The 21,575-nt window shown below is 37.4% G+C and overlaps 4 protein-coding genes and 1 non-coding gene across 8 annotated transcripts; 3 read left to right on the top strand and 2 right to left on the bottom strand.

Annotated features, from left to right (window-relative positions):
- Positions 1–1,593: 1,593 nt before the first annotated feature.
- On the bottom strand, positions 1,594–5,948 carry LOC119996137 (protein arginine methyltransferase NDUFAF7, mitochondrial). The gene is made up of 10 exons (XM_038842669.1): positions 5,668–5,948; positions 5,488–5,549; positions 4,424–4,567; positions 4,142–4,252; positions 3,794–3,998; positions 3,567–3,625; positions 2,858–2,910; positions 2,538–2,760; positions 2,114–2,222; positions 1,594–2,012 (listed from the first exon to the last, which is right to left on the bottom strand). The coding sequence occupies exons 1-10, from the start codon at positions 5,885–5,887 to the stop codon at positions 1,750–1,752; spliced, it is 1,449 nt and encodes a 482-aa protein (XP_038698597.1). The 5' UTR covers positions 5,888–5,948; the 3' UTR covers positions 1,594–1,749.
- Positions 5,949–6,029: 81 nt separating this feature from the next.
- TRNAA-AGC lies at positions 6,030–6,102 on the top strand. The gene has a single exon. It is a non-coding gene; the product is annotated as a tRNA-Ala (tRNA).
- Positions 6,103–6,396: 294 nt separating this feature from the next.
- On the bottom strand, positions 6,397–8,095 carry LOC119995901. The gene is made up of 4 exons (XM_038842373.1): positions 7,380–8,095; positions 7,172–7,288; positions 6,828–6,923; positions 6,397–6,588 (listed from the first exon to the last, which is right to left on the bottom strand). Exons 1-3 carry the CDS (start codon positions 7,965–7,967, stop codon positions 6,843–6,845), a joined length of 786 nt encoding a protein of 261 aa, XP_038698301.1. The 5' UTR covers positions 7,968–8,095; the 3' UTR covers positions 6,397–6,588; positions 6,828–6,842.
- A 23-nt stretch (positions 8,096–8,118) lies between these two features.
- Positions 8,119–14,787, top strand: LOC119995900 (protein CLP1 homolog). Of its 2 annotated transcripts, XR_005467740.1 has the most exons (11): positions 8,119–8,344; positions 9,593–9,661; positions 9,769–9,864; positions 10,291–10,532; positions 10,711–10,849; positions 10,963–11,019; positions 12,150–12,284; positions 13,352–13,587; positions 13,954–13,998; positions 14,086–14,228; positions 14,553–14,787. XR_005467740.1 is itself a non-coding variant. In XM_038842372.1 (10 exons), exons 1-10 carry the CDS (start codon positions 8,135–8,137, stop codon positions 14,171–14,173), a joined length of 1,317 nt encoding a protein of 438 aa, XP_038698300.1. In that variant the 5' UTR covers positions 8,119–8,134; the 3' UTR covers positions 14,174–14,425. The 2 variants fall into 2 exon arrangements, 1 of the variants encoding a protein (XP_038698300.1); XM_038842372.1 differs by lacking the exon at positions 14,553–14,787 and having other exon boundaries at positions 14,086–14,425.
- Positions 14,788–15,953: 1,166 nt separating this feature from the next.
- LOC119995899 (probable serine/threonine-protein kinase PIX7) lies at positions 15,954–21,575 on the top strand. Of its 3 annotated transcripts, none has more exons than XM_038842368.1 (6): positions 15,954–16,670; positions 17,360–17,697; positions 17,791–17,926; positions 19,829–19,968; positions 20,059–20,182; positions 20,801–21,575. In XM_038842368.1, the coding sequence occupies exons 1-6, from the start codon at positions 16,475–16,477 to the stop codon at positions 21,316–21,318; spliced, it is 1,452 nt and encodes a 483-aa protein (XP_038698296.1). In that variant the 5' UTR covers positions 15,954–16,474; the 3' UTR covers positions 21,319–21,575. The 3 variants fall into 3 exon arrangements, with proteins under 3 accessions (XP_038698296.1, XP_038698299.1, XP_038698298.1); XM_038842371.1 differs by having other exon boundaries at positions 15,956–16,670; positions 17,363–17,697; positions 19,832–19,968; XM_038842370.1 differs by having other exon boundaries at positions 15,956–16,670; positions 19,832–19,968.

The following is a 21,575-nucleotide window of genomic DNA, read 5'->3' as shown; positions in this document are numbered from 1 at the left end:
AGAACATTGCACATGAAAGGGAACATGAGGAATGCAGGAATTTCTAACCCAATAGCCCAGCTGACACGTTGATTGCACATACAAAATGAGTCACAGAGATCATGACAGCTGAGACCTTTATCACCAATACTTCTGGTTGAATTCAGTTGTTCTCCTCATTATGGTCATTATAACATCTGCAAGGGACACTTGAGAATGAAAGACATAGTACCTAGATGCTCTTTTAAGCACTCTTTTGGAGACCCATCAGTGCTCCAGCTTGGTATTGTCTTGCAAAAATGGAATACTGGGATTTCAAATTTCAGACAAGAAGATTTTACTAACACCGATAGGCAAAGTTTTTTTTTTCCCTAATGAAAACATGTAGAAATGCATATAATCCATGATAGTGAACATCATGGACCTGCTGTATAAATATTGATGTTTCTGAACTTAAAAAGACATCTATTCAAAGACCATGTCAGGAAACATCAACTGGTTACTGACAGGTCTGGGTAGGTCGGCTGGTATAAAGACAATAAACCAAGCCAACATCATCAAGAGCCCAGTTGATAATGGATGATTATGTAGGTCATTGACTCTTGACTCTCCAGAGACCCAATTTGTAATTTTAGTCTCTTTCTTCTTCTTTTTCTCCTTTTTGTCTGTCTGCAACTACACAGCTACAACAGTTATTGGCTTCACAAACAGCAAGACAAAATGCTTTCCAGTGTTTCATAAGCATGCAAGCTCTCACACTAATAGAATAAGATAACTCAGAAAATCAAAATTTCACACTTACAGCATAAATAGCTCATAAAATCGAGAGATCATCGTTAGCATGTCCATGGCAAATAGCAATATCACAGTAATCCAAACCAGACGGCACCATCATTTGCAAATAGCAAGTACTAAGACAACATAGAAAATGACCCAAGAGAATCAAATGAAACATAACGGTAATCAAGTTAAGAGTTGTATCATACCTGTCATGACTGGCAGATTCACGTCTATAGATGAGCTCAATAATCGGACACTGAAGATATAGTATCAAAGATTCAAATGTAACATAACGTAATCAAATCTGCATTTACTTGATGGAATTTTGAAACAGAATGAAGATATAGTATTGAAATTTCGAAAGGTCTCAGCACACAAATTGGAATTATTGTCAGAAGCTGTAACACTGAACCATGTGATAAAGTCATAAAACTGATTATCATATAAGACTTTGGGGATCTCTAGATAGTCAGCACTCCCTAAAACAATGATAATAATGACTCCCAACAGACAAAGTAAACGCGGATATTAATCCAATCACAAAAGAGTAAATAAATTATGGTACTCACTAACAAGATCATGCATGAACACCTGAATAGGCAAAATGATTCATTACATAGGTAATCAAAGCAGCAAGGCCTGGATTATGTTAATATTATAAAAACAAATTTGAGTAGGGAAAAGGTCAGTAACTTCCCCATCTCAGAAAACTATGAATCAAGATTTAGAATATCATCTTTTACAAATGTGATTCCCAATCACTATCTTGATTAGCAATATGATATCATTTAGGATGAGTTGAGTTCCACTGTTCTTTCTAGTGATTAGGAAAACTGAAAGAAAAGGGCATTAACCAGATTCTTTATTGTATTTTCAGTAAAATTTAATAAAGTCATACAAAAGAAATACAAAACTTATTTGATCACATCATCAACTGCAACTATGTTCTTAAATAAGCAATTCTTACAAAATGTTACATTAAAAAATAGTTCATTCAAATGGAGCTGGAACACCTTGCCTTTTGTTCACAATACTCATTGCCAAATATCTGGTACCCATCCCGATGGGTACCTGCTCATCAGGCCCCTCCCAGAAAGGAGCTTCACCTTCTCCTACCAGACGCCAATACCCTGTCCTAAGAGAATCAGCTTGTTCTTCTGTGCAGTTCTGAAGCAATGCTTCAACTCGGAAATTTATTCCAAGTGAACCAAGAAACTGAGACTGAGTGATTGGACCATGAACAGAGACATTTTCTGGAAACATATTTTAAAGTATATCACCGCATTAATCTTCATATATATAAATTTTTTTAAAAACTATTTTATTTTGCAACACTAGGCAACAAGACGAGAACCTGAAGCTTCCTCAGCAGACTGCCTGATGGAAGCAAAATCAACATATGCGCTGAGATCAGCAGTTCCAGGATCATCAAGTATGTCGACAAACTTGTGTTTCCGGATCGCCTGTAAACCCATTAGCTCGAGAGATGAGTGTGGGGGAAGAAGCATAGTAGCATACAATACCAAATACAAGAGTCACCTGAAACTAAATTGAAATAGATTCTTAAATTGTTTTCTTTTACAACAAGAAACCTTAATCCCTTTACCAATTCTCTCGGATGCATGTTAACCGTACCAACCACCCAATTGTCAAATTATACAGAAACAGTCAGCTAAGATAATTGAACGAATGGAATGACCATGTCTGATACAAGCAGCATCTAAATGATAGGGGAAGTAAAAAATGTTGAATAAAATTAGAAAACCAAAGTATAATACCTGCAAACTATCTGAAACTACTCCATTTAGGCCATAGTCAATTATAAGAGCACCGCCTCCATCAGAACTTATTCTTTTGGCAATTGCATGAGTCAAATCCATAGCGGTAGGGCAAACCTCAATGTGATTAAGCTTTTCTATTTCTTCAGACGAAGCCCACTTGCAGCGCTTCATCAGATAGAGTGACGCGGGGGTAGGCCGTGGAGATAGAACAAATCGAAACCTAACCAATATATGAACAAGGAAAATCAAGTTACTCAGATCATTAGAATCATAGCAGCAAAGAGCAAATTTTGTCAGAGTACAAATCAACTCCTTACGATGAATCATCAGTCACATCAATCATTTTCTCACACCAGCCATGAGAAGCCCTCTGCATATAAATTCTTGATATCAGAATTCAGAATGATGCATAGAGAAAGAGAGACTACAGTACGACTGTCACAGTGAAGTGGGGAAAATATGTACTTAGTCCACAATACAAATTACAGGAACAGGTAAGGAGAAGACATGCTCCTAAATTACAGTCTCCAACATTGTTGTTAAGCAAATCTCTGTTGGGATATATGTATGTGATTAGAGTCCTACATCGGTTAATTATTAGAAAGTTAAGTGGTTAATATACATGGATGAGCACATAACCTATTGCCTTAAGGTTTTGGGTTTAGATGGGTTCCAAAAGTGTTTGTTAGCCATGTACCTTCATGGGTGCATGTATGCACACGGACACTCCCCCATCATAACTCCCCATCAATCTCGAGGGGATGTGACTATAGATATCATGGGCATGTCCTGGGTAGTGTGGTTGCATCTTTGAGGAGTTAAATGCTTGGTCTCCCATGAACGGAAGAAAGCCGAAAGCTCTCTAGACTAGAAGTTAATAAATCGACATACATATTCCATAATTACCCTAAACTTCAAGTTCATGCAAAGAAATTAGAAGACCAAATTCATGGCTTCAATATATGCTATAAGAGAAAGAATTGCAAGAATCGTACAGAGCTATGCAAGGGAAACCACCATACAAACCTGAAATTGATGAACTGGTAGAGCATCATAAAACTCATGCGCAAGGATGATTGTTGGGCCTGGCATATAAGAACAAGCATTGTAAGGAGGTTAGGAGAAAAAAAAAGTTGTCACGCTTTATCTTTTGGAAAGAAATTTAGATCTTCACCAAGATCGACATATAATTTCCCTTTTTCTATACATCACAAACAATATAATATACCATCTTTAAAAGGATAACCCCATACATCCTGATGGAACCTGATCTAGCGAAGCATGCCATGATATTGGTGCTCCCGCTAACATGCTAATCGTCCTTTTTATACCATTTTCACTGGTACTATCTTCATCCATGCACTTCAAGTTGCTGTATTGCAGCTTCTGTAGTGTCGGACTACATTCTACCATGCGTATGTTCAGTGCGTCTGTGAAGTTCTTAAACTTTGATGCACCCTGCAAAATAAGGCACAGTTATTCACTAAAAGCATAAACCAGCATCTTTTACAAACAAATGAAAGACCTGAAGAGTCAAATATCCTTCTCGTTCATCATTAACCAGAACTTGACAAATACATGATGAAATTTACAAGTCATACACGGAGAAGATCAGCCATGAGTGTTCCTCGTCCTGGCCCCAGCTCAACCAGATTCACTTTGTTTGGCTGACCCATTTGCTCCCACAAACACATAGTCCAAACACCGATCATCTAAAGTACGATAACATGAAAAAATAAATCATTTTCATTTTCCACGATAATTCAGGAAATTAGAAGCCAAGTAACCTTCTAATCCACCAAATAATGCTCTTCAGAGGAAAAACTACATGAATTTTCTGAATTTTCATAGGCATGATCAACGCTGAACTAAAGAGCCCATACCTCTCCAAACATTTGGCTTACTTCAGGAGAGGTTATGAAATCACCTTCTGCACCAAACACATCCCTGTTAATATAGAACCCAGCTTTAGGGTTAGTCAAAACTTCTTCCATATACTCTGCAACTGAAATTGGTCCACCACGGAACTGAAAAAACAGGGGCAACAAATGTCAGGTTCAATAAGGTGGAAACCTATTACATGTTTTATGGAAGTTAAATAGATAAATCATTGGACAATAAACATTCACATTGTAATTGTTCCTAAAGAGAAGAACTCATGGGCTAGTAACATTGTTCAGAGATGAAATGTCCATAGAAATTACACAAACCATAAAGCAAGAAAAAAATAGCTTGTACACTTCAGAACAACATCTCTTACTTCAAGACTTCCGTTTCTCTTCTGATAAGTCTGTCTTTTTCCCCACAACACTTCACTTTTCAATTACTTGAATCAAGCATCATTACTATAATCATTCACCTCAATAAGTGATATAAACTGAAGGAAAGAAAAACTGAAAATCAAAAAGAACACTTACTCGGCTGCTTTATTAGTAAGAAACATATAGATCAGCTTATCTCAGGATTATCAGCCAAGACATTAGCTAAATATATAAGCTCATCCCTTTTTGTAATTGGAAGGCCTTTGACTTAGTACACAATATTATGGAAAAAGCGGACAAGCATAGGTGGTAAAGCTTACTCATTTTCTCAGTACAGTGTACTCATTTTCAATACTTCCCCACATGCGTGTAGCTACCAGATAGTGAAACTAATTATCCATCCTTCAATAATAATGTTGTCCAGAGTCCAGTAAATCTTATTAAAAACAATGGCATGTCAAACCTAACCGGCTAGCCTATAATGCGGCTAAGTTATAACCTATAAAAACAATGACAGTATCCAATAATCACACACACACAGTCCTCAAGCTTAGTGGGAGCGCTCTAACACACACATGCATTTCAACGAACACCAAGCCTGCATCACTATATCAAACACAACAACGAGCGCCAAGCCGCAAACAACAAAAATCCAACCCTAATTAACCAAGTGAAAAGATATTAACCTTGATGATGCTCTTTAGATGCTTGATGAGCTCAGAGTCCGAAGTGGGCTCATGAGAATGCTCTACAATTCAACAACACCCAAAAGAGACAAAAAGAGAAGTTGTTATCATGAGCTTAACCATTGAATATATACTTCAACGCAAAACACGTATATCAGAGAGGGAGAAGTGAAATTGTACCCGTAGGATTGTAGAGACCGGAGCGGTCGATGGACATGTTGACGGGCGCCGGCGGTGAGTCCCGGTCGTTCTCTGAGTGTTCGATGAAAGTAGTGCTTTGGTCCTGCGACTGTGAAGTAAAAGATGCGCATTTGGATAACAAAGGAGGCCGAGATGACCTTTCAGAGAGGTAACGACGAGACGTGGAGAGAGCTTGTCGCAGAACCAGTCTCCGCAACATTTTTCTTCCCAGACGGTGGTACTATCCGGAAGAGGAGTAGAGTGTCGAGTTAAGCAGGGTGGGATGTCCGAGATGTTCGCGCATAAAACATATGTACAAATATCTTAATTATATAATTATATCTGGAAACTCAGAAAGGAGGGGGGATGTAGCTCAGATGGTAGAGCGCTCGCTTAGCATGCGAGAGGTACGGGGATCGATACCCCGCATCTCCATTTTTACATTTTTCAAATTGATTTTATTTTATTTTTTGCAAATTTATCGATTCATCATTCTTCATCTGAGTTAGATATACGTGTACTCAATGTTTGATTTTTTTGCAAATTTATCGATTCATCATTCTTCATCTGGGTTAGACATACGTGTACTCAATGTTTTATTCTAATGAGAAACACAATACCCTCCGCAGGAAAATGATATATCATAACTACTCTGAACATGTATCCTCACAACTGCCAATAAATACATAATCATTGAACATCAACTGCTATGAATTTAAATACCAAACTTTCAAACAGCTTGGTCTCTTGTCCTTGCTTATGAATGAAGTTGTAACCTTCTTTTTCCCATTTCATACAAAAGACCTATACCATGCAACATCTTGGATAATGTCTGGAGATGCATAGCTGAAGGTAGCGTCATTGCCATTGTTGCTTCAGTGGAACACCAATTGAACCTTCTACTAGTCCATCACAGTAATCCTAATAAAACAATGGAAACATTGAAATCAGTATTTGCATCTTAAACCGGAAGAAATGCCAAGGTAAGCTTAGCCCAAACAACAAACGTGGTTATCCTGTTAATGAAAAGTGATGCTATGTTCATAGCTGTTTAAGACTTCCAAGTATTATGTTGATTAGGCTTTTCCACATCAACTGCTAGATCTTAAGTCATTGAATAAAACAAAACTGAAATGAATTGCAAAATCTAGCCCACTCACGTCGTAAATTTCAGTTTACCGACGATAGCCATCCCTCCTGTCTTGTTCTTCAGCTTCCTTATTAGCAGTTTGAACCGATTTATACCACAAAAATGCCTGCACCCAAAGTCTGGTAAGATGCTCTGTAATGTATTTTCTCACCAAAGGAAATTAACACTCATTCATCTAAAAACAAAATTCAAGAGTTGGCATCGCGAATTGGATATAGTGTGTAATAAAATTGATGAATTTTCTCATAGTTAGCATGCTAAAGATTAATAGTTACTAACTATAGCTATATAAATCCATTATATTATGTTATGAATCATCAAATTTAAATTTCCAGAGGTAAGAAGAACTCTTACAGAAGTGGGGATGCCAGTAAATGCAAAGAATCCAAGTAATGGAGCATAAAAAACGCTGTCTGACCCCAAAACTCCAAACACAGGCCTTTGATTCACATACTCAAAAACAGAACCTATCTGCAATAACAGCATTGAAAAACACTTTAGCATTTTATGACTGGCTGGGTATTATAGAGAGTAACAACAGCAAGTGGAGGAGGAAACTTACTGCAGCAATGGCGGTAATTGCAGAGGCAAGCAAATAAGCGTAGAAGGGAATCTCAAAGGTCGGGTTCGATGTGGTGTTATTTAGGCCTTCGCCCACAGCCCAGGGAGGGGGCTCCTCTGACTCTGGACGAGCCCAAGATGGGATCTTTTCGTCAGATTTGCTCGATTTTCTCGAACCTTCCGTTGCAGCAAACACAAAGAACCTTGATGATGATGGATTTCTGGTTTGATGAAATTCATTGCTCCCGTTATTAGTTGGACGCAGGACCCTTCTTCCAGCTCCTAGAAAAATTGTTTGGGATGGTGGGTTTTCTTTTGCAGAACAACAAATTGAACAGCAAGACAGCAAGATTGCAGCCATAATTTCTTTATCTTCCTCTCTCTCGGCTCTTTGATTCCTGCCTACGGAGATGAAGCAGCTTTGAACCACCGACACAATAATAAGACCCACTCGCACTCGCGCAACAGGGTTCAGCCACACAACTGAAGAGGAGATTATCGTCTCTCTCCCTATCTCTTTCGTTTTTAGTTTCAATTTTTTCCCCTGAACATTAGGAATATTTACATATTCTACCCTTAGTTCAGTCATAAATGGAGAAAAACGAAAAGCCACTGCTATTTATATCAGTCGGAACAGTCGTACTCCCTCCCTCCAAATCGCTATAATTAATTGGTAGAGTTGTTCAGGAAACCAAAAGACATCCACCCAGAATAAGGAATCATACTCGCACAGCGAAGAGCAGTAGTGGGTACGGGATGGCGTATACCGGCACCGGCACCGGCACCGGCACGCCTGTACTGGCGACGACTAAGCAGGTGAAATTAGACAAGGAGAGCGAGCTCAGAATTGAAGTCGCTAACGACACGCCTCTCCGCCTACGCGTTCTCTCTGGCACCGCTGAGATCTTTGGCTCCGAGCTTGCCCCCGAAATCTGGCTCACCTTCCCTCCTCGTCTCAAATTCGCCGTAAATTTCACAATTCCTAATTTCTTGCACTAAATTTAAAATCTCTTTTTTCCTGAGTCTATATTGGTTGTTTCTGCATGTGCAAGCATTCATGAATACGTGCAATTGGGGAATTCTCTAGGGTCTCTACTGTTTTCCGGACGTTGGGTGCACCACTTGAAAATTTGTTTGTTGATGGAAATAGGGTTTTATTGTGGAATTCTGAATGGCTCTAGCCGCTTCTTACGAGTTCTGTATATTTAAGTCTTATAGAGCGGAGTGGGGAAGCCACATATACTTGAGGGGAGTCACCCAAAAAATTTTAAATAGACCCATATGTGTATGATTCAAGTCTTGTAGTTATTGAGCGTTTGATAAGAGGATGAGAAATTCTCTTAAAGAAGCTTTCTTTACCATCAATGTGATTTTTTTGTACTGCTTTCCTTGCCTTCGGTTGTCTAAACCTCACAGTTGATTAAGGGTCGGAGGAGCTCCAAGTTTTTGCCCCAATTGTAGCTACAATTCTTCCCCAAAACCATGTTTTTATTTGAAAATGATATATTAGAGTTTAGGAGTCAGGAATTAAGATTTATGGTTTAAATTTTAGTTTTTAGGGTTTAGAATTTTGGATTTTGAATATTTTTTTTTCAAAATCTACTATATTCCAACATTATGGACACCAAACTACCCCAAACAACATTTTAATTCATAATTTATGATAGTTTTGGGAGGAAATTGGAGCTACAATTGAAGCAAATAATTGGAGCTCCCTGATCCCGTTGATTAAATATATTGATGTACTAGTTTCAGTGCCTTGGCAACTTCCGCATTCATGACATGCTGCTTGAAACCCCCAATTTGATTTAGCTTAAAACATGGTGGAATTGTGGAAAAGGGAAAAATGTGATTGGTTTCTTTTCTAATATTGTTTTAATATATTCCTTTTTGTTTTAGTGTTTTGCCCTTTTTCTTTCAGTATCCAAAAAATTACTGAGTAGAGGTGCTGTCTTATGCCCTAGGTTCTAGACATCAGGTTTCCTGCAATAGTTAAATTTTATCCAATATAATGCTTAAGACATCATACCATGCTCTTGAAATTACTAAAATTATTTGTTCTCATTTACAAAAGGACCTTTTTCTAAAAGAATGACGCAGTTTGTTCTGATTTACATAAGGACCTTTTCTAAAATAATGACGTAGTGAAATATTTCTATCAAAAGTCATCTGCTTTTGGACTACGTCGAAACAAATTTAATTTTTATTTATCAGGTTTTTAGTTGGTTTGGAGCCACAATTGAAATGGATGGGGCTACTGAAACTGATTATACTGCAGATGAGGTACATTCTTGTGTACTATTTAGTTCCCATGCATCTTGATTTGACATGTGCAACTATCTTATTCTTATCAATGGGTGGTGATGGTTTTCCAATCCTCATTGTTATAGACACCGATGGTGAGTTATGTAAATGTGCATGCTGTACTAGATGGTCGTAGAAACCGTGCTAAAGCATCACCATCCACAGATCCCAATGCTTCTCAGGTATATTTTTATACTTCTCATTTATACTTTTACTATTACATCTTTGGTGAAATGTTCTTTTAAGTATCAAGATGATCTGTTAATGATTGATATCCAAAAATTTTCATTCAACAAGGAAGTAAGACAAAAGTTTCATTCCTGATTTTTTAATATTTTCAAAGTTATGCATGAGAGTTTATTCTTCCACTTATAAAGTTTTTTGGTCAAACTAATTTCAAATTCTGAAACTGTAATAAACTGCGTCATGCAATGTATTTCTTAGGTCGATGCTGTTTGGTTGTCTAAGGCTCGGGGATGTCATGATTCTTTATTTGCACTTTTACAAGATCCATTATCTGCAAGCTTATAGCACGTAAGGCGTTTTCATTCCTACAATGATGTGCATTTTTTTAACTCAGTCATCTATGGTACTTATTGTCGGTCCAGGGCCCAAGGGTGATTGTGGTGGGACCCACAGATTCTGGGAAGAGCACATTGTCAAAGATGCTTCTGAGTTGGGCAGCTAAACAGGGCTGGAAACCTACTTATGTGGACTTGGATATAGGCCAAGGTTCCATAACAATTCCTGGATCCATTGCAGCCACACCAATTGAAATGCCTATTGATCCTCTGGAAGGAATTCCTTTGGAAATGCCCCTTGTTTACTTTTATGGGCACACAACTCCTAGGTAACCAATTGGGCAGTTTCAATCAAATTTAAGGCTATTTCATGACTTGTTCATTTATCTTCTTGGTTGATTTTCCATGTAACAACAAATCCTTTTTCCATGTAACAATAAATCTTTCATGGCCTACTTATATATTATTACGTGTTGGCCACCAATTTTTAAATGTTTTTCTTTTCAGTCAAAATGTAGACTTGTACAAGGTGCTTGTGAAGGAGCTTGCTCAGGTACTAGAGAGACAAATCGCTGGAAATGCTGAATCTCGTGCTGCAGGCATGGTGATCAATACCATGGGATGGATAGAAGGTGTTGGCTATGAGGTAAGGGAGCTCAGCTTCGAGCCTTCAATAGTGTGAAGTAGTAATTATTTTTTCGATATTATTTACTTGGAACGTGTTGTCTGATGCACTTGTTTTTTATTTAATTATTACAGCTACTCCTCCATGCAATTGATACATTCAATGCTAACGTTGTCTTGGTTTTGGGCCAGGTAATCATTTTCATTTCAAATACTCCTTTAAGCATCCTTGTTCGTCATTTTTTTAGGTCCAATAGATATACAAAATTGTGAACTTATTCCTGGATGCGATAATATTGTAAGCCATGACCATTTTGAGATTTATAAAAAGAGTGCAAATCTATACTATGCCAAAAACACAAGAGATGTTAACAGCTGGTGCAAATTCTTTGAATACTTGTCTCCACACCTCAAACATTCTAGTGTTCTTCTCTTTTTGGCTTTCGCACTATCCGCCAGATTGCAAAGGGGATGTCGCCATGCAATTATAGCCTTTGCCTCCATGGGTATAGCTTCATGCTGTAATTTCCTGCCTGAAAGATGCACTTCTCACCCAACAAATTTGCCACGAGTCTTACACCATGAAATGTTTTTCCGATCACAATGCGGTGGAAGATAATTAACTGTTTCCTCTTCCTTTTGCAAAGATTGCATCTATTTAGCTTCATAACGCCTCTTTTTTAAGATTGATAATAGTATGAATTCTCTCCCAAGCGGTTTCCTATATAAAAATTTCATATGGATTCCCATTTACTCTCTTTATTACCATTATTGTTGTCTTGAGCATGCACTAATTTTCAGTGCCCTTCTGTGGTATGATAGATTTTATTGGTGATGGACTATGTTGTGCACTACATAGAACTTGTTTTCATGGTACTTTAGTATTCAAAACAATTCTATGTTTTCATGGTACTTTAGTATTCAAAACAAAGTGTTTGATCTTGTACTTAATGAAAAAGTCAGCAATTCATTTGGAGTTTAGACTTTTTTAAAAATGGAAGATGATGGCAACTGAAATATAAAATGGTAAATATGTTGAATTTTGCATTTCCCCCCTGTATAATAATTTTTCTTTGTTTTCTTCATTCATTCTTGTTGCGAATATTTTCAGAATGGCATACATTTATGGCATCCAGAATGAGAATAAATTGATTTGATAGATAACATGTTAGTTCTTGTGTTTCATAAATGCAAGTATTTCTCTTTAAATGATGTCCTAGGGCTATTACTGCTCGAAATTGCCTATTGATTCAATGAAAAATAGTCTTCCATTTAGCCATCCGTGAGACCTCAGTAGTCCTTCCATAATTCATGGTTTGCAGGAAAAACTCTTCAGCATGCTGAGAGATGTGCTCAAAAACAAACCTAATGTAGATGTCGTTAAACTTCAAAAGTCAGGTGGTGTTGTGTCGAGGAGTGCAAAAGTACGCCAGAAGACAAGGAGCTATAGGATAAGGGTAAATAACATCCTTCTCTATACTAATTGAAGTTCCTGCTTATGGGGAAAAGAAAAAAAATCATTTCCTGAATTTAGTTGCATTTTTACCCTCACTTGCACAGCTTGTTATTCTCCCCCTTTTGTAGAGTGAATAATTATATTTATTAATATTTCAGTTCCAATATTTAAAGAGAATGGCCTTGGGGCAAAATATCTCCTCCTCTTTTGTAAGAAAGGAAGGGATGGTGATATGCTTGCTATGTTCCTAGTTGTGTTATCTATCTTAGCAATTGAAAGTTTGAAACTATAAAAAAGAAACGCATGACAGATCCAAATGTAGTTTTTAAATGACCGATGTAAATTTTGTTTAGGATTGAGTGAACCAAAAACCCTAACCCCCAAATTAATCCCAAAATCAAGAACCCTAGGAGAGAAATTCCCAATTTCTAGATATTTTAAAACTGAAACGGAACTTCGGCAAAGAAGAACAAAAACTTAAACTTCTAAGTTGAATAAAATTCCCTTGAATCTCTCTGGTTGGATAAACTCAGCTTCCCCGCTCAACCTCTCACCGAGCATGTCTAAGGAATCTCTCCTTAAGGGAATATCTCCTAAAGCAATTTTGCATAAAAACCCTCTTCTTTTTCTTTTTTTTTTCCTTTTCTTTTCTTTTTTTAATTTCTGAGGCAAGCAAGTCTTTAAATAGAGGTTTACAACCATTGGTTTTAGGAAACATTAGGATTTCTAAACCTGACTACCTACAACAACATAATGACTTAAAAAAGACCCAATTAAAAGGGAAACCTTCTCGACAAATGATCCCTTGACAAAAACAAATCAAAAGGAAAAAAAACAAAAGTAATGGTCTTCCTGCATAAGATCCTATGTCGTAGAAACTAAGGAAAGGTTTGGAATCGAGGTAAATTTGCTAGATGGAATATCTGACTCATAGAAATACTGCTAGTTTAAGAATATTTTATGGCCTTGGAAATGATCTAACAACCAGGCTAGACACTGTTTCTCTGTCATATATCATTCTATTACATGTTTTGTCTAACCACCAGGATACACACTGGTATCTTCCAGGAATATTTTTATGGCATTGGAAATGATCTCTCCCCACATTCAAGTATCGCGAATTTCAGTGACTTGTCCATATTTCGGGTTGGTGGGGGACCACAGGCCCCAAAGTCAGCTCTTCCCATTGGGGCAGATCGGGTTGCAGACCCTCTGAGATTAGCTCCTGTTGAAATCAACCGAGATATGTTGCATCTAGTTCTTGCTGTTTCATATGCCCAAGAACCTGACCAGATTCTTTCAAGGTAAATTAGAACTCTTTTTAAGGTTGGTTGTCATTCGTAATCTGTCTGCAATTAACCTGGTCAAACAGCAGTACAAATGGTAAACATCAATGTGTTTGTCAAGCCTAGCCCCTAGCACCGACCTTTTCAAAAGTTTTGCTTTAATTGCAACATAGTCAAATTGATGCTGAATAGTATGTAGTAATTAGATTACATTATCTCTTTATTTACGAACTGATGATTCCTAGAAATATTCATATAGGGCAAGAAAATTGTATGATTATCTATGTATTTATTTGTAAATAGAATTATCTACTTAATTTCAAATAATCTCTCTTGTTCGGTTCCTTTCTATACGCTCGCTATTTCACATCTTCTTTGCTGCAGTAATGTTGCCGGATTTATCTACGTCACAGACATTGACATGCAAAGGTTTGAATTTGAGCATTTTAATTCCATGAAACATATCTTACTGAAAGGCTGATTCCATGAAATCCTTACCACTACTACTTATTGCAGGAGGAAACTCACGTACCTTTCACCCGCTGCTGGAGCACTCCCAAGTAAATACTTGATTGTGGGATCCTTGACATGGACTGAGACATGAAGCAAATAGCACTGTATGCAAGCTTCTTTCGCCTCGGGACCAAAGACCTCTAAAGTAATGTTCTTTGTTTCTTTTTATTGTGCCTAATCCACACTTATGAGTGGATTGGTGAGGTCTGATCTGGCTTTGGTCTTGTGTTCCCCTGTCGCTATGAAACTCAAAATCACATGTGTCTCATCTTCTGTACATCCAATCTTAATTTAAACAAGTTGAGGGCTTTTTTTCAAACTCCATTTTTGGAGTCTTTTTCAACCATGGCATATGTGTGACTTCATAGGTTTTCTCCCCCTTTCTATTTTTTACTTTTGATTGGAAAAGTGAAGGCTTATGAAGGTGGTGATTTTGTTCTGATCTATGCATTCTCTCAATTTGCATTTCAGGGGGTGTGTTTTGTTGACATACATCCACCAACTGTGATCAACATTTCAAATCCAGTGAAGTTAATGAAGTTGCTGTCCATAGATAGAGAGATGAGATCATGACATGGATTGGTCAAAACTTGAAATTAGAGAGATGCGTTTAGTTTATTTTTGTCCATTTCTATATAAGTATATATCATCCTGGTAGTTAGGGGTGTCCAAAAATCGGTTCCGGGTCGGTTCCAGGTTGGACAATGTCATGTATTTACGAAATATTTACATGTTTGGACTTTAATCCGGATTGGATTTTGGACGTACCTAATTGATCAAGCCCAGATTGATTTAAATCTGGACAATAAACTAATTCAAGTTAGGGTTCGAATAAGTAAACCAGTGTGTTTAGACCCTGACCCGATTTTAAATAAGACAATTTTTATGTTTGGATCCAGATTTTGGACGTATAACATATGTCCAAACTTCATTTATTCTAGATCGGACAAACTCTATCATTTGGATTGGACAGAGTTTTGTCGATAGTATGAACTTCTTCACATTGGGATGATCCAATCATTGGAAACAGAAGATTCTAATGTTTAAGACAAACATAGAAAGCAATTTGTGTACAAAAGAAAAAATAAGAGCATCATCCGTGGCACTAAATGCTTGCTTTTAAGATTACTTTATTGTCTGTCCTGTGACATAACTAGGGTGAAGTGAAGATTCCATGGTAATTTTTGCAGCAAAACAACTTTTTTTTAAAAAAAAAAATATTGGAAAAATCAATATTTGACTTTAAAATTTACATTAATATAGTTTTTTATTTTAATAATTGTCATCAATTAGGATATTTTAGTTTATGAGCAAGCTGTCTATTTAACGTCGTCAGTGCAGCAATTATTTTAGTCAATTGATAGCCACCACTGACATGTCTCTGGTTTTGTTATTGAAAATTCTATCCATCAAAATTTCAACATTATTAACTATCAATTTTTTCTATTTGCTAAAATATTCTAGTTTTCAGTAAGTAGTTACAAGGGTCACATTTGTCAGAAAATGTTGTTTTACTAATTTATCCTTTTAAGACTTGTGAACGAATCAAACCTCACGTGGACAAATACGCCCTCCATGAGATATCTTTCGTCGATTTGCCCTCCGCGATCTCTTTCTTTGTGTGCTTCTCCTTCTTCTTCATTTGCTTGCGACCGAGATCGACATTTTTTTTTTCTTCTTCTTTTGTTGATCTCTTTCCTTTAGATCTTTCTTCTTCAATCAGATCTACGGTCTAGAGAAAAAAATAAATAAAGAAATTTTAATTACGCCATGTGGCACACAATGATGACGTTTGACCGAACGTCATAGAAGTAATTCCCATCTTAAATATTTGACTTGGGAGTTGGCAATGTGGCACAAGGCGTGAGTGGTAGTGGGCAAGGGTCGGTTCATGAATATAATCCCAATCAAGGATTAATTGTATATCCATCTCTGTTTTCTTTACAATACATGATTTCCTGTCCGGAATATGCCAAGGTCACCAACCCCTATCTCTCTCTCCTGCCCATCTTGCCCCATCATCTCTGTTTCCAACTGCCCGTAGCTGATCACTTTCCCTCTTTCTCGAGCACTCGCCCTCTCTCTCTCTCTCTCTCTCTCTAGGCCTTTAAGCCTTTTGACTAAAATTTCACAAACTGCTGGCTCTCATTTGTAAGCCTTTTGTGTTTGATTGGTTCTCGTCAATTCAGATTGAGATATTTTGAGATGGGTTCTCTCTGCTATCACTAAATTTTTGATCTTTTGACTAAATTTTCAACTGGATCTCGGTGGCTTTAATTTCAGTTTGTTTGGGGTTTTGATGGGCGTGGAGTTAATATGAAGGTTTTCTGAAATGGGTTCTCTTTGTTATGAATAAAGTTTGAGCTTTTATTAATAGTTTTGAGAGAAGAAGATGGGTTTGGGTCCTGATTCTATGAAGGAGGAGAAATGGGTTGTGGATAAATCAAAGGGGGAGAAGAAGTCGAAAAAAAATGAGGCAGCTGGAGACGAAGAGACTGGGTGTTGGGTCAAATTGAGGATCCTGGGAAGCTGCATGTCTTCAAGATCAAAAGTTGATAGTTCCATGAGTGGTATTTGTACCCCATATGGTAAGTTTTCTCTTTTCGATCTTTCCCTTTGTTTCTTTCCGGGTCATATTATTTTCCCTGAAAGCCGATAATTTTAAGTCATGGTTTAAGAATTGAGTTTATTCCTGATATGGGTCTGGCTAAATCGAGTAAAGGTATGTGATGACTGATGAGTTTTTCAAGATTATCACAAAGTTATTGCGAGAAATTGATTCTTTTAGTATGTGACCAATTCCACTGGAATCACCTTGCTGTAAATTACAGTCAGATTGTTTGATGGAAACTGTTTTGAAGACCGGAAGGAGTACCAAACTCTTTTCTAGTTTCATATTGTTGTTTTCTTCAATTGGTATAGGTCGCGGAAATGGTATCATTGGCATCTGACCAAACAAGACAGGAGTTCTGCTTCTGCATTGCAAAGCTTATTGAAAGCTTTGTTGCGAAAAATGGAACCTCTATGAGAATAGTTCATGATATTCTTTGAATTATCCCAGTAGCAATGTAGCATGGACCATCGTGTGGTGTTCTAGATTCATTATGATCATTTTGTTTATTACTTGAGTATAGTGGACTTGATAGCTGTGGTTTGTCTTTTAGTTCTTAATTCTAGGGGTATATTGAATGGACTTAAATGGAGGTTTGCAAATAGTTATTAAAGTGGATACAAACAGGGTATATTCATTTAATTGTATTGTATTTGTGTGTATCAGTAGAGAACAAACCTACAAACGAGAAAAGCAGAGGTCCGCCAGTTGTTCCAAATATGTCCTCTACAACCACCAGTAATGCCGAAAGTGCGTCATCAACACCAAAGTTCAGTGAGGAACTGAAGATAGCTTCTCAACTTCGGAAGTTTACATTTAATGAGCTAAAATTAGCAACTAGGAACTTCAGACCCGAGAGTCTTCTTGGTGAGGGTGGTTTTGGTTGTGTTTTCAAAGGTTGGATAGAAGAGAATGGAACCGCTCCTGTGAAACCAGGAACTGGGCTTACTGTTGCTGTTAAAACCCTCAACCATGATGGACTTCAGGGCCATAAAGAGTGGCTGGTATGCCCCTTTTCTTTTTGCCTCTCTTTCTCTCTCTCTTGCTCTCATTTTAATTTTTTCTGATAAAATTTCACTATTTTTGCCATATGTCAGGCTGAAGTTAATTTCCTTGGCAACCTTCTCCATCCCAATTTGGTTAAATTAATTGGTTATTGCATTGAAGATGATCATAGGCTGCTGGCATACGAGTTTATGCCACGAGGAAGTTTGGAGAACCATCTCTTTAGAAGTATGTGATTGACCATTTTATAGATGTAAATTCATTTTTTTCTTTTTGGTATTATAACCTTATATATTGATATTGACTAGGTTGAGTTATTTTGACTGTTGTGGTGTGATTGGTGACCTGTTGGCATGACATGGTTTTTTTTTCATGCGACTATAGTGTCTTATGTTTGGATTGATAAGTCATAACTGAATTCAGAGAGTGGATTTTAGGTGTCATACACAAGTAACATAACTTAAATGTGTGTGCTCCCATCTTGAAGAAACTATTGATTTCCTAAAGATAATGCTTCATTTCTATTTTTACCAATTTTATATTGTAGGAAACTATTTATCTGACATGAAGAAAAATGCAAAAAATCAGTGCACAAGAAATAGTCACAAAACTGCAGTGCATGTATGACTTCATAATTAAAGACAATGTTTTTGAGGGGTGAGGGGAAAATGTCTTACCTGTGTTATTGACTGACATTACTTGATTCGGCCGGATGCTGGCCAGGGCTCCAGGTGGGTGGACATGTGCTTGAGTTGCTTCCCCGGCAACACCTGTGAAACAGTGTAATATTATTTGTTTTCATCCAGTCATATTCAAAGAAAAATGTTGGTTTGATTTTGTAGTCTAGCAAAAGTTGAAGGACCTGAATTTGTGATTTGGGTTTATTATCTGCTATGGTTCTCATCAGCTAATATCATGACATGTATTGTAATTCATATCCCACCTTCCTCTTACAAGCTTGTTTAGGTGCCATCTTGATAGGAATTCTAGAATATCCTATGTTCTAATTCATTGTTGTCTGTTGGGAAAGTAGGGGTTTTGCAGTTGTTTTCTCTATGGATGGAAGCAAGTTTAGCTAAAATGTTGACCATGTATTAACATGACACTTACTAATTGTACTTCTCGATCATTGATTTGTTGTTGTCTTCAAATGATTCTTGTTGAGGTACCTAATTGAGTTTCAAGCTTTGTCTGAACTCAGACGTGGCCAACTACAGTCTTGGATATTGCTATAACCTGTGTTTCATGTCATGCGGTACTTTGGTTACAATACATTTAGGTTGCTCAAGTATTGAGTGCTGTAGCAACTAGTGGTAGATGTTGATTTCTGTCTATTGTCCATGAACTTAACTTTTTTAGCTTATCATGATCCAGTCTTTTGGGTGGTCTACCCAGGGTAATGCAAGCAGCTAGCAAAATTCTAGGTTTGATCAATGATGCCCTTAGTTTACTCAAGATAAAATTGCTAATAATTTTTTTTGTTTTGGGAAATACTTTTTTCGGTGAGACTTTTGTTTGCAATCAAAAACCCTTCAAATTCATCTATACTCTTAATAAACGGGGAAGACCAGTTGGTGTCTCCATCTTTCAAAATATTTTTTTGTTACCCTTGAATAATTTACAATCATTGGTAGAATAGTAATTTATTCTTGCAATTACAAAATTGAGAAATCCAACTATTTTCCGAAAATTTCATCACCTTCCGCTGCTCTCTTACAGAATTTCGGCTGCATTTTCTTGGGCTGGTGTAAGATGCACTTGTGTTTGTGTGTGACACAGAATCTAGTATGTCAATTAGAATGATACTTCAAGTAGGTTTTGACTGTTGATGGATACTATAAACTATACGAAAGTTTGGTGCATATGCAGAACTTATAATTTCAAATGCTTATGATTGTGACGAAGTTTCCATTACTGATCTATTGTATAGCATTTTGCAACAAGTCAATGACTTGATGACCGTTACTGTTCGATTGGGTCAGTGTCTTGTGGAACTTATTTTTTTGTTAAATTTTTGGCATTGTGTTTCAGTATCTTTTCCATTATCTACATCCTGCTGTGATACTTTAGACATTCACAGCTATATGATCCATGTTTAATGTTTTCTGGTAACAACCATTTAATGTGCAGAAGGGTCCTTGCCTCTTCCATGGGCAATCAGGATGAAAATTGCACTTGGCGCAGCGAAGGGTCTTGCATTTCTTCATGAAGAGGCTGAAAGGACAGTAATATACCGTGACTTTAAGACATCTAATATTTTATTAGACGCGGTAAGTGAATTACTTATTAAACAACACAAAATTCAATCCTAAAATATTACTCACTTCACCCATATATTTTGAAAATATTTGCCTCTCTAGGATTATAATGCCAAACTTTCTGATTTTGGACTTGCTAAAGATGGTCCTGAGGGAGATAAAACTCACGTATCTACTCGGGTTATGGGAACTTATGGCTATGCTGCCCCTGAATATGTAATGACCGGTGAGTGTTCAAACATTGATATTAGAGTGCGTAAATTAGCTTTTGATTTCCTTGCTACCCTGCATTAGCCATAGCCTCTTGATTATTATAGGGACACTTGGATTTTAAATAAGCATTTAATAGCAAGCATTTCAGTTTCAGGCCATTGTATGTGAGTCTCCGTGCATGTTTCATGAATTTTACAACTAGCTATCTCATAAGGGCCTGCGGCACTTACAGAACCTTGAGTAACAGTAGTCGATGGGGTCACTGCATTGATTTCCGTGACTGGTTGCTTTCCCTCTCATCCTTTCCTGGTGTTGCATTCCATGGGGGGAGAATGCAAGTAGTTAGGGATTAATAACCAAATGAAGCTGTTAGTGAGTGGGTATGTGCATGTCTGACTTGGATTAGTTGTCAGTTGTGGGGACGAAGAAACATTATAAAATTGTTAAGACTTCTTTTTAGAGTTACAGTTCATGCAGCTGCCTTATTATAATCCTTTGGCGGGCACCCCATGTATTTTATAATTGCCATGCTCAACTGTTTGTCTGATTTTTATTACATCTTGGGGTTATGGAAGTACCGGCTATCATATCTTGATTTGATGCAAAACTAATATTGTTCTTGTGGGCTTAGGACATTTGACGTCCAAGAGTGATGTCTATAGCTTTGGAGTAGTTCTACTGGAAATGATGACGGGTCGTCGATCTATGGACAAAAACCGGCCAAATGGGGAGCACAACCTTGTCGAATGGGCGAGGCCGCATCTTGGAGACAGGAGAAGTTTCTATAGGTTATTAGACCCTCGTCTTGAAGGTCATTTCTCCATTAAAGGTGCTCAGAAAGCAGCCCAGCTTGCTATACAATGTCTTAGCCGTGACCCCAAAACCAGACCTCGGATGAGTGAAGTTGTTGACACCCTGAAACCTTTGCCAAACCTCAAGGATATGGCCAGCTCTTCGCGTTACTTCCAAACCATTCAAGTAGATCGTTCCAAGATGAACACGAATGCTAAAGGTGGCAGTAAACCTCAGGGCGGATTCATAACAAGGAATGGACAACCAGTTCGGAGCTTATCCAGTCTTAATGTTCCTCATGCCTCTCCTTACCGACAATCTCGTCAGTCGCCAAGGCCTGATGTGAAAGAGTCATAACAGGCAGCTTGTACATTTGTATCATGTGTCATGACTTCTAACTCTGCTTCAGCTTGTCCAGATTAAGTTACTGAATATAGCACAATGGTGGTTCTTTGTCTTCTGTCCAAACAAACATTGATCTTTGGCTGTACTCTATCGCCCTCTTATCATTAAAAGTTGCTAATCTACACAAGTCTGCATGCAATTACTTTGTACTGCATTTTCTTTTCGAAACAATCAAGTCCTACGGAAGACCATAAAGACACTCTTGGAAA

The sequence above is a fragment of the Tripterygium wilfordii genome, chromosome 4 (genome assembly GCF_013401445.1).
Source record: "Tripterygium wilfordii isolate XIE 37 chromosome 4, ASM1340144v1, whole genome shotgun sequence".
Lineage (NCBI taxonomy): Eukaryota > Viridiplantae > Streptophyta > Magnoliopsida > Celastrales > Celastraceae > Tripterygium > Tripterygium wilfordii.
The sequence above is the reverse complement of the archived record's forward strand: the minus strand, read 5'-3'. Positions and strand labels throughout refer to the sequence as shown.